We start from the raw sequence: 12,694 nt of genomic DNA, 5'->3' as shown, positions 1-12,694 counted from the left end.
AAGCAAAAGCAGTTTTTGAGAAGCAGAAAAAAGTAGTTTCTTCCCAAAAGTAGAAGCATAAGTAGTTTTGACTTTTCTTCTTACCAAGAATACCCTTAACAAAATATAGTATATATCAAAATATAGTATATATCAAAATAACCGTTAAACCTAATACTTAGGATATTAATGTATACATATTTCTTATTATTTTTAGGATAACTTTCTAATATACAGTGACTTTAGCGGTGAATGCTTTTATATTTGTTAAATGATTTTTCATATATTTAACTTATATTAAAAGAAATAAGTACTTTTAAATTTTATTTTCATATTTTACTTAAATAAAATAAAAAGATTTAATTATTGCCTGTAATAATAATTTTTTGAGATTATTTATTTTCTTATAATATTAACTATTAAGTAAATATATTCATGTCCTTATTCGTAATTAAATAATTAAAAGCACTTTCTGAAAAGCTTGGTCAAACACAAATTATTGTTCAAAAGTATTTTTCAGAGTGATTAGCCAAACACAAATTGCTTCTGTTAAAAGTACTTTTGGATAAAACATTTTTCAAAATAAGCTGATTTCTCCAGCTTGACCAAACAAGCTATTATATGTTATGAGTTCGAACAGTAAAAATAATCATTACTATTTGTATTAAGATAAAGTGTCTATAAATTAGACTCTTTGGGATGCAACACTTTTTCCAATCATGATGTTTTGTGCACCTTTTTAAATAATATTTTTATATTTACTTTTTATTTTTATTCATTACATGAAAACATATACTACTCCATTATACTATGCGTAAGTTTATGACCACACATAGAACCACCGACAGCTAATCCTCACAAAAGACAACATCACTCGGACATAACACAAAAGGAGAAATATTGAGCATTTTTTCTCGTTTAATTTAATTATAAAGAGGTTCGATTATTTGCCAATAGTACTCTTCTTTTCTTTATTTTTAAAAAGACCACCGTTGTATGGTGGAGATTTAGCCAATGGTACTCGTCCTTCTTAAACAAAAAAGCTACTCCACTTAATTCAAAGCTTCGTGTTTCTTTCCCAGAGATGCCCTGCTACTGAACATGGTTCTTCAAAGAAAATTAACCAAAGCCATTGAGCTCAAATACAACATGCGCTCAGTCAAATCTCAAATCCCTGTAAACCATTGCCTATGGCTTATTATTACCATATTTCTCCAGATTATCATCCTCTTCTTCCTCCTCCGCTCATCTCAGCAGTCAAACACGCAACACGCGGTGGCTCTCAACCCCAGCGACTGCCAATCCGGTTACGTTTACGTCTACGATCTTCCCCCAGCTTTCAACAAAGAGCTCATAGACCAATGTCACGAGTCAGACCGCGGCTGCGGCGCAGTTTCGAATGGTGGGTTTGGAACCAAAGCTACTGGGCTCGAACACGTTGTACCAAGAAATCTCACTCCAGCTTGGTACTGGACTGACATGTATTCTGCTGAGGTTATTTTTCATAACAGAATGTTGAGCCACAAGTGTAGGACTTTAGATCCAGAAAAAGCAAAAGGGTTTTACATCCCGTTTTACGCTGGGCTTGATATTGGTAAATTCTTATTCAATTATTCAGCTAAAGATCGAGATCGAAAAAGTGAAATGCTTCTTGATTGGTTAAAAGAACAACCAACTTTCACTAGAAATAAAGGAGTTGACCATTTTATTATGCTTAGTAGATTAACTTGGGATTTTCGTAGATTAACTGATAATGATGCAGATTGGGGTTCGAAATTACTTCACATGCCACTAATGAGGCACGTGTTTCGTTTATCAGTTGAGAAACATCAGAACGATAATTTAGAAGAAAGTGTTCCTTATCCTACAGCGTTTCACCCAAGATCAGAATCCGACATAATACAATGGCAGAATTACATTCGTAGCTACAAACGTACGAAGCTGTTTTCATTCGTTGGAGCTAAGCGTGAGAAAATCAAGAATGATTTCCGAGGGGTATTAATGGATTACTGTAAAAGCGAGGAAGATTACTGTGGGGCGGTTGATTGCGCCACCGGGATCTGTTCCGACGGAGCTACGGCGATAATGGAGACGTTTCTTGGTTCAGATTTCTGTTTACAGCCAAGAGGAGATGGGTTGACTAGGCGGTCAATGTTTGACTGTATGTTGGCCGGTTCAATTCCGGTTTATTTTTGGAAAGGAACATTTAAAGGTCAATATGAATGGCATTTGCCGTGGATGCCGGAGAGTTATACAGTGTTTATTGATAATAGAGATGTGAGAGCTACAAATGGGAGTTTGATTTTAAAGGTATTGGAAAGTATTCATAAAGATAAAGTTAAAGAAATGAGAGAAACTTTGATTAATCTTCTTCCCAAGTTTGTTTATGCAAGATCAGGTGAAGATTTAGGAAGTGTTAAAGATGCATTTGATATCAGTATTGACAGAGTATTGAAGAGGTTGGAAATTGGCAGAAATCAACTTCTTACCCAGAATCAAGCATATTTTGAGTCGTAAGAAAAGTTTCTTTTTCAGTAATTTTAATTTTTGTTTGTTTACACATTTTGATTGATTGATAGTTGTAGTTAAATTCCAAAGGTGGTAATTACTGTTTTCTTCAGATATGCTGAAGAAAAAACTTCATACCATTATTAATTCCCCATTTCATAAATCAATAAGGTCTTTTACTAATGTTTACTAGGATTTAATTGTAATTGTGATCTAGCTAACTCGTTTTTGTTAATAGTAGTAGTATTTTTAAATGATCCTAACCTTTGGATTTTAAAATCAAGTGACAATCAACTAGTAGTAGAAAATGTTTGTTTGAAAGGATTAGGAAAAGAAAGAATTTTCTCAACTGCTCCCATAGAACTGGTACTCAGATTAGCAATGAAACGAAAAGGAAAGCAGGTTACCGCCAAAGATGTGGCTCAGAGGATGGGATGCTCTTCCCTCGACCAAAGGTATTGGGTCCGACTTCTGTATATAAAAAAATGCTTAGTCAGGAGCTCTTTCCTCGAATAAGGACCTATACAGTGAGAATTCGGATATAATCGGGCTACAATGCGGATAGATGATACCAGGTGGGAAATCAACTTTTAGACTTTTGATTCAACTCCATGAGCTTATCTCGGAGAATGGAAAAGTGTGTTGATATGAAAATGTAAGGAGCTCTTTCCGAATGGGGCCTTATATTGGGCGAATCCGAATATAGTGGGGCTTCAATATAGATACCGAATACCTTGTGTGGGAAAACAAATTTTAGTAGGCTTTTGGACATAAATTCCAAGATTTTTTTTCAAATTTGGAATTTCAAGAAAATTTGATTTGAAGATAAAGTTATGTTTGGTTATAATTTTTGCAACATATTTGGATGTATTTTTTAAAATCATGAAATATGATTTATACCCCATAATTTGTAAAAAATATTAAAATCACTCCGGCTTGATTATCCTCCTTGAAACAAACAATCAAACATTAACTGTACGAACAATCTCTAATAAAAGTTTGTTTAACTGTACGAACAATCTCTAATAAAAGTTATAGTAGTATAAATTGTAGATCTCAATCGTAGATGTCAAAATATAGTCCAAAGTCAATCAATTAGATGGTGGGTAGTTGTAGGTGTTACCTAGGTTTAATAACTGATTAAGATTCTTTTATAAATTTAAAAAATATAGGGTAAAATTGTAAGATTTAAAAATACTAACTTTCTAATTTTCCAATTGAAAAACTGCACCAGGTTTTTAAATCCGAAAATGCATTGTCAAGTTGGATTTGAAAATTTGCAAAAATTTCATAATCAAACATTGTTTTAAATTTTGATTTTGAAAAAAAGGATAAATTTCTTGTCCAAACGGGCCCATAGACTTTTGATTCAGATGAGCTTATCTCGGAAAATGGAAAAGCGCGTAGATATGAAAATGTGGTTGATAATTAAAGGAATATTGTTACAAACTCCCTCTATGTGAGCTGTAAAACAAACTGGTTTCAAGTTTAGACATAAGTCTGTTTACAGTTTTTCTGCTTTTCCGTAGAAATCAAAATTCTAGCTTTTTTTCAAAAATTAGAAGCAGAAAATTAATTTGTTTAAGATAAATATAACCTTATAATAAATTTATATTTTTAAATTATCCCTCATTAATTTAATTTTTATCTTTTCCTTTTTCCTTTTATTTCTACCATACCTTTCTTCTTTCTTTTTTTTTATTTATATTTTTATTCTCTTTGTCCTATTCCTCTTTGGAATAGTCTTATAAGAGTAGATTTTTAATTTATATTGAATGATGTATATATTTAAATTATCATGTAAACAATAAGTAATAGCATGTATAAATGTTATTGCTTTGGAATAACTATATTTTATACTGGTTAGAAACTCTAACTTATATTTTTACTTTATGTTTTATATTTTAATTGAATTCTTTTATAATAAATATTTTAATATATTTCTCTTTTTTAATAATACTAATTGTAAACTGAACATTTACTGTTTCTTTTCATAATTTGATATTTAAAAATACTTTTTTAAAAGATTGGCCAAACACAATGTCTTCCAAAAAATAATATTCAAATAAATTGGCAAATACAAACCGCTATTTTGCAAAAGTATTTCTCAAAATAAACAGTTTTTGGCACCTTAATCAAACGGACTCTAAAACTCAAGAAAAACTATGGAATATAAATATATAATTCTTGTCAACATAAGAAAACAAGTAAAGGGAGAGGCAGAGGATTTACTTCCGAACCATAATGTTGTAGATGCAGCTGCGAGCTCTCACGTTTCAATACCTCAAAAATGGATAAAAAACTTACTGATCTAAATATTTGAACTCAATAAATCATTCCTGGAGTTCAAACTACTAAAGGTTCAAATTCCCATAAATCATTCGTCGAGTTTGAACAACACATTTTCAACTCCAAGAATAGTTCTTGGATTTTTCCCTCTCATATTTTAGCTAGGGATATTTTGTCAAAATTTAATATCTGCATTAAAAAGTGACTGAATGTTAAATAGGTTTGAAGCGCCGGTTAAAACTTAATTAGCGGTCCAAAATATGACTGTTTGCCAATTTCTTCCCATTTATGCCCAGTAGACATGACCATATAATATAGAGAAGATTGTTTATTCATAAAACGGTACAGTTGAATTTGTAACGTAATTTATAAACAAGCGAATCGATTTGATCTCAAAATGATAAATAAATTAAATAAAATATTAGACTTAGCGTTGAAAAGGTAAAGCAGCAGATAGCTTTGGTTCCGGGAACATAGCTTCCGAAGACAGTAATACAAGTATTAGTAGGCAAAAAATAAAGTACTCCCTCCAATCCACAATAAGTGATTTTTTGGTTGTTTTCACACAGATTAAGAAATTACCTTTTAACATTAATTAGCAATAAAATTGACCATATTAACCTTTACTATCTTTTCAAATAAACACTCCTAACACATACTCCAATACTATTTACTCCAAGGGCAATGTGGGAAGAAGATAATTAATTCATTCTTGAAATCTGAAAAAATCAGATATTTTGGACCACAAAAAAAGGCCAAAAAGATCACTTATTGTGGATCGAATGGAGTATTATTGAGCTTTTGAATAGTATATAGTATAAGTTTGTCAGAAAATTCGTGTCCTTACAATGACTGTTGAGCGAGGGACTTGACCCCGTAATCTTGGAGTTCTGCTTCCGCTATCAAGTCTGCTTGGCACATGTGAGCCCTTTTGTGTGGCGGACGGTAGCCTATCTTCGGAGATTATGCCAGGAGATGAGGGAAGAGCTCTCCCTGGCTCGAATGATGAACCTTTATTCCCCCAAGAGTTTTCGTGGGGGAATGATAAACTTTAGCAAACGTGGTCACCATGTTTTTCTCACCAGCATGGATGACGATAACAATCGTGGATGGATGGAGCGGTTCGTTGTAGTTTCCATCAGGGATATCATTCCATAACTCCATTCTTTCGTGAGTCATGGACTCGTACACGTAAGTTCAACATCTGTCTTTTCTCTGATTAAATGTTGTTTCATGTTGTTACTAATTCTTCTCTTTTCATTATATTTCAGTAACTCGGTGGACACCACCAAGGGCCGAAGGCTTGGACCAGTAGGTCCAGAAGATTTTGGATTTTACTACGCTTGAGACCCGCGGGTGGAAAGAACTTACCCTCAAGTACGGGTAGAAGGCCAAAAATCATGGTAAGTTGATTCTTAAATTAACCTTGTTTTTACATCTCGTATAAAAAAATTGGCTAACTTCTCTTTCTGTTGAATTCAAGTCTTCCGCAGGGCTCTGTTACCATCCACGAGGAGGACGTTATGGCTGATCCCACACAGGTGGCGAGGTTGCTGCAGGAGGCTTTCACCCAAATGGGTGCCATCGGACCTGCTTCCGGTGCCGGTTATTCCTCTTGGAGTCCCCGTCCGGAGAATAGGCAACAAAAAAGGCGGCATTACTCTACGACAGAGGGTAAAAATAAAATGGTGAAGAACATCGTGCCCGAGCCAGCCGCAACCACTGTAGTGATCGATGATGATGGGGGAGCCAGTGATGAAGGGGCTTCCCTACATAGGAGACGATGACCTTCATCAACTTAACAGAATGCTCAATCTGCTGAGCTAATAACACCAATCGATAACGACGTCCGAGTGCTCTGGGGAGAGTGTGATATAGTAGAGGATGCCAATTCTCACGTTCGAGCCCCAATCGCTACTCCCCATACTCTGAGGCTGGGTACCAGGCCCCTTCCGTCTTCGGTTAATGAGAAACCAATAACTAGCACTGCTTTTGCCGCAATTGCTTCTCAACCCACAACGCCATCAGCTTCATCTCCTTCTTCGCTAATCATGCTTTCTCCACCAGCAACTGTTACGTCATCCTCACCGTCCGCTGACACCCTAGAGGAGGATATCCCTCCTTCCCAGTCCCTAGTCCATGGGAATTTGGAGCATAACTATTCGCCCCCTCCGCAAATCCTCAGAGGAGGAGGATAGTCCCCCTCTCGATCTCTATCGGGTTCCACCTGCTGTTCCGGCCGGTGGAACTCGCCAATTACCTGAAGCCTCTGGCTTTTGAGAAAGATAAGAATAAAATTCATTCTCTCTCGGGGGAGTGTATGATAAACAATACCATGCACAACGCATCAGCAGTACGATATTTGCTCCAATTACTATTTTTTCTAGCTTCACGATTTGAACTTTTGCTTTGAGAGCTAACTTCCTTACTTCTAAGAGCCTTCAGAAGTTGATCCTTGATAAATAGGAAGTCACATTCGAGTGGGATCAACTGTTGGTCGAACGGGAGCAAATTACTGCACGCCTCCCGGCTCTGGAAGCACAAGTTGCTGAAGCAGTTGAGTTGGAGGCTCGATTATAATAGAGTGAGCAAGAGATGGTGACCCTCAGCCAAGAGGCCACCCTGTTAAGTGTACAATTTCAAGAGGCCAAGGAAAAGTGGTCCGAAGTCCAAAATGATGTTCTTGCTGGTGCCGATCGTGAGGTTGCCTCTACTAAAAGACTAAATAATTTGGAGGCAGCCTTGAACTCCAAAGATGAAGAGACTCATGTTGCTAAGGAAAAGCAAGCCCGTATAGAAGAGAAGTATAAAAGGTCATGGAGCATAATAAAGTTTATAACTCCACTCTCTGTGTCCTTGATGTCAGCCTTCAGGCTGCAAGATCCAAGCAAAATAGTCTTTCGACCGAGGTTGATCAGCTTAAGACAGAGCTTCAGCGCCGAGCGTATTCCCTCACTATTGAAATAACATATTTGATGTATAGCATGAGCAGAAATTTTTTGGAAGAGGCCAAAGCGGGTGTCATTGACTTTGATGCTGAGATCGCCAAGGCCCGTGAGCTGGAGTCAACTGCTCGAAGGGGCCTTCCGGTTCAATATAATGCAACTGACTCTTCTGGTTCCAGTTCTGAGTTCTCAGGAACTGAGGAAGAACTTGAAGGGGATGATGATGAAGGTCAAAATAACAAGCCGGCAGCAGATCCACCTACTTCTCCTGGGGGCGCATACGCTTTTTTTCCCCCGTGTTGTAGGGACGCAGTAGTTTAGTTTTTTGCTTTCTTTTGTTTGTGTTTTTCATTTCATACTTTTGTACTTGTGCTGCTTGGCATGTTTGTTATATAAAAGTTCTTTTTCATTTAAGAATTGCGCAAATTTTACTCTTTTGCGTCGAGTTATGCAAGGCTTCGGGTACGTTTTTTCCCCGATAGTATTTAGACTCCAGGCATAAATTCTTCCGGAACCGACCTTTTATTGTGAGGGTTCCATAAGAGAGGGCTCTCTTATGTTTGCGGTGCTCTTGTAGAGAATGTCTCCTGTTCATTCCGGCACTAGCATTTGAAGTGCTTGATTAACTTTCAAATGATAAAATTAATTCATTGTTTGGATAAGAAACTAGATAAAAATAAAAGGACTTTACTTCGTTCCTTCCATTTTCAAAAGTACATAAGCATTCGTTGTGCTAAAAAGAAATTACCATTACTTATGGCTAATTTGTATAGCTTATTTCTTTGGGACTGGCCGCGCAGTCCCCGATCCCGATGATACATCTTTGTTTCCGAATTTCATAGTCCCGATTTATATGGCAGTCATATTGCAGTATTCTCATATCATCCCCCCTCCCTACACACACACAATGTTCGAATGCGAAGAATGTTAATTTGAACACTGGAAGTCTTATTCCTTTGAAGATCCCACTAGTGAATGGTTGGATAATCTTTGGTCTGATAGCAAGCTTCACTCCTCGTTAGGAACTTTGCTATAGAGCCAAAGATTCTCTTACCACCCCTAGTGACTTGCACTTGTGAACGGTCGGGTAACCTTTGCCCCATAGCAAGCTTTATTTCCTGGTAGGAACTTTGATATCGAGTAAAAGACTATCTAATTGTCCCGTAATAGTTCATTACTTCCATGCCTTGTCATTTAAAGGTCTTATTTCTGCTGATGGCATTTGCTTCGTAGTATGATTTTTGTTGCTGCATCGTTAAAAACCTAGCCAGAAAACCCAATTGGGACAAAAACTGGATAATGGGAAAAGAGTGCAGCACATACTTTCAGTATAAGCGGTCCCCATCTGCAATAGTACATTTTGAGGTGTACCACATTCCAGTTGCTCGGAAATTTTACTCCGTCTTTATTTCCAACTCGTATGACCTTTTCCCGGTGACAGTTGAACTCGGTAGGGGCCTTCCCACATTGGACATAGCTTTTCCGCGTTGAGCTCTCGGGTGTTTTGAGTTACTTTCCTTAAAATCAAGTCTCCTACTTTGAAATAACGGACATTGGCTCTTCGATTGTAGTATCTTTCCATTCTTTGTTTTTGGGACACCATCCTTATATGTGCCAAGTCCTTGCGTTCGTCGAGCAGGTCTAATCTGACCAACAGTGCTTCTTTGTTTGTTTCTTCGTCCACCCGGAAGTATCTCAAGGTACACGAGAGAGAACTGTGTGTCTCCCGTGATTGACTTGGCCATCGTTCGGTATGCCCATAGCACTTCCGGTAACTCTTCAGGCCATTTGCCTTTGGATGCTTCCAATCTCCTTTTGAGATTTTGAATTATCACTTTGTTTGTTGATTCCGATTAGTCGTTTGTGCTCGGGGTGGTATGGCGATGATGTGATTCTTTGGATTTTCAAGTCTTTAATGAATTTCATGACCTTTACGCCTATAATTTGCGGCCCATTGTTACATGATATCTCTTTTGGTATCCCAGACCTGCAAATTATGTTCTCCCACAGGAAATCGACCACTTCACGCTCGCCGATTTTTTGGTAAGGACCTGCTTCAACCCACTTAGAATGGTAGTCAGTTAAAATCAAAAGAAATCTTACCTTACCGGGAGCCAGCGGTAACGGACGACTATGTCCATCCCCCATTTTATGAATGGCCAGGGTGACAAAACCGAGTGCAATAGTTCTGCTGGATGTTGTACCAACGGTGCATGGCGTTGACACTTATCACATTTCTGAACATATGTCTTAGCGTCTAGTTCCATCTGAGGCCAATAGTATCCTGCCCTAATTAGTTTTAATACCAAGGAGTCCGCACCCGAGCGATTTCCACATATTCCTTCATGAACTTCTCTCATGACATAATTAGCCTCGGAGGCTCCTAAACATCGGGCCAACGGGCCTTGGAAAGCCTTTCTATACAATTGGCCTCCCCTGAAGCAGTAATTGGCTGCTTTAGTGCGCAGTGCCCGGGACGTTTTGGGTTCTTCGGGTAGTTTTTTGTGCTCTAGATAGTCAATGATTTCATTTCTCCATTCCCATACCAAATTGGTCGCGTTTACTTCATAATAACCGTCCACATCCAATACCGAATGCATAAGCTACACGACCGTACCGGAGTCTGATCCCTTCATTTTCGTGGACGAGCCCAAATTGGCCAATGTGTATGCTTTCATGTATTCCTCCCTCATGATGTGGGTGTTTGACCATTCCCTGAACCGTGCGAGTAGAGTCTGGAATTTCACTACATATTATTGCATGCGTTCCCCTTTGGCGTCGAAGATCCTATAGACTTGATTTACTACCAGTTGGGAATCACACTTGATTTCTGTGAACTCGGAGTCCAGTCCCTGGGCCAGCTCGAGTCCTGCAATCAATGCCTCATACTCCATTTTATTGTTAGTCAAGGGAACAGTTCTTATGGCCTGCTTCAAGGTTTCTCCCGAAGGCATGATTAGTACTACACCAAGACCGAACCCTTTCATGTTGGAAGCTCCGTCCGTGAACAAGGTCCAGACTCCTATGTCTATTCCGACACCATCACCGCTTCTTTGGTGGGCAAAGGCAGCAGTCCAGAACTGAAATCGGCTACAAAATCGGCCAAAATGTGTGACTTGATCGCAGTCCTAAGTTTATACTCTATGTCAAATTCACTCATTTTGACTGCCCATATGGCGAGTCGATGTGAAAGTTCAGGTTGTGAAGGATATTTCGGAGGGGAAAGGTTGTCACCACGGGTATCGGTTGGCATTAAAAATAAGGCCTAAGCTTTCGAGCGGCGGCTACGAGAGCTAAGGACAACTTTTCGAGGTGTGAGTAGCGAGTTTCCGTTCCCATTAAAATTTTACTAGCATAAAAGATAGGAGATTGCATACCTTCATCTTCACGTACGAAAACGACACTTACCGCCACCTCCGAGACCGCTACGTAAATCAGCAATTGTTCGCCTTCCTCCGATTTTAGTAGTAACGGAGGGCTCGATAAATACCTTTTCAAATCTTTCAGATCCTTCTGGCATTCCAGAGTCCATTCGAAGTTGTTCTTCCTCTTCAGAAGTGAGAAGAAGTGGTGACACTTTTCTGAAGATCGGAAAATGAATCTACTTAAAGCGACCAGTCTTCCTGTTAAACTTTGAACCTCTTTCACATTTGATAGCTGGCCGGGGATGTCCTTGATGGGTTTAATTTTATCGAAATTGAATTTGATCCCCCTTGGTGACACTAGGAACCCCAAGAACTTGTCGCAGCTGACTCCGAATGCACACCTTTCAGGGTTAAGCTTCATGTTGTGCTTCCTTAGGATATGAACGATTTTTTGGAGATGTTTAAGATGATCACCTGCATTCAATGACTTGACCAACATACCATCTATGTAAACTTCCATTGTTTTCCCTATTTGTTTTCAAACATTTTGTTTACAAGCCTCTGGTAAGTGGCTCCAGCGTTCTTAAGCCCGAAAGGCATCATATTATAGCAATATGTGCCAAAGTTCGTTATGAACGAAGTTTTTAACTGATCCTCTAGGTTAATTTTGATTTGGTTGTACCCGGAATAGGCATCGAGAAAACTCATCAACTCGTGCCTGGTTGTCGCATCAGTCATTTGTTCAATATTTGGCAATGAGAACAAGTCTTTTGGGCATGCCTTATTCAGATCCTTATAATCTACGCATATGCGAAATTTATTATTCTTTTTTGGAACTACTACTACATTAGCTATCCAGTGAGGATACTTAACCTCCCAGATTGAACCGACATCAAGCAATATAGTTACCTCTTCTTTGATAAATTTATTTCTGACCTCGGCAATAGGGCGTTTATTTAGCCTTACCGGAGGGATGTTAGGATCCAGGCTTAACTTGTGCACGGCCACCTCTGGCGAAATACATGTCATATCCGCATGCGACCACACAAAACAGTCAACATTAAATTTAAGAAATTCTATAAATCCTGACCTGAGCTCGAGGTTTAATCTGTCCCCAAATGGAACTTCCTCTCCAAGAATTTTTCAAACAATGCGACTTGCTCGAGTTCTTCCACTGTGGATCTGGTTTTGTCCGTTTCTTCTGGTACCTAGAAATAGCTTGGTACCTGATAGGATTCTGACAATTCCTCCCCCTTGTTGACTTCGTTCGGCTCGAGAGCATGCGTCAGTTCCTATAATTGCTATGTCGCATGCTCCTTCCCTTTGCTACTAGAAACTGAGATTGTGTTCGTCTCCCTTGCCGCTGTTGATCTCCTCTTATTTGTTTAATTCCCCCCGAAGTTGGGAATTTCAAAAGTTGATGGTATGTTGATGGCATAAACTTCATCTCGTGTAGCCATGGTCTTCCAAGAATAATATTGTAGCTTATATTGCCGTCTACAACTTCAAAAAGGGTCGTATTTATTTCCCTTTCGTACTTCATGGGCAACATAATTTCCCCTCAGGTTGTCACATTTGCTAAATTTAACCTGGCGAGAAGCATTGTGG

General features: G+C 38.4%; 1 protein-coding gene across 1 annotated transcript; it reads left to right on the top strand.

Annotated features, from left to right (window-relative positions):
- The first annotated feature begins 900 nt into the window (after positions 1-900).
- On the top strand, positions 901-2,670 carry LOC104099693 (xyloglucan galactosyltransferase XLT2-like). Its single transcript, XM_009606762.4, has one exon. It carries the CDS (start codon positions 1,081-1,083, stop codon positions 2,494-2,496), a length of 1,416 nt encoding a protein of 471 aa, XP_009605057.1. The 5' UTR covers positions 901-1,080; the 3' UTR covers positions 2,497-2,670.
- The last annotated feature ends 10,024 nt before the right edge of the window (positions 2,671-12,694 follow it).

This window comes from Nicotiana tomentosiformis, chromosome 6, assembly GCF_000390325.3.
Source record: "Nicotiana tomentosiformis chromosome 6, ASM39032v3, whole genome shotgun sequence".
NCBI classification, from domain to species: Eukaryota; Viridiplantae; Streptophyta; class Magnoliopsida; order Solanales; family Solanaceae; genus Nicotiana; species Nicotiana tomentosiformis.
Note: the sequence above shows the minus strand (reverse complement) of the source record. Positions and strands in the feature narration are given on the sequence as shown.

What these genes read in the sequence shown, in the direction of transcription:
- LOC104099693 (XM_009606762.4), top strand. Translation starts at nt 1,081, where the DNA reads ATGGTTCTTCAAAGAAAATTAACCAAAGCCATTGAGCTCAAATACAAC.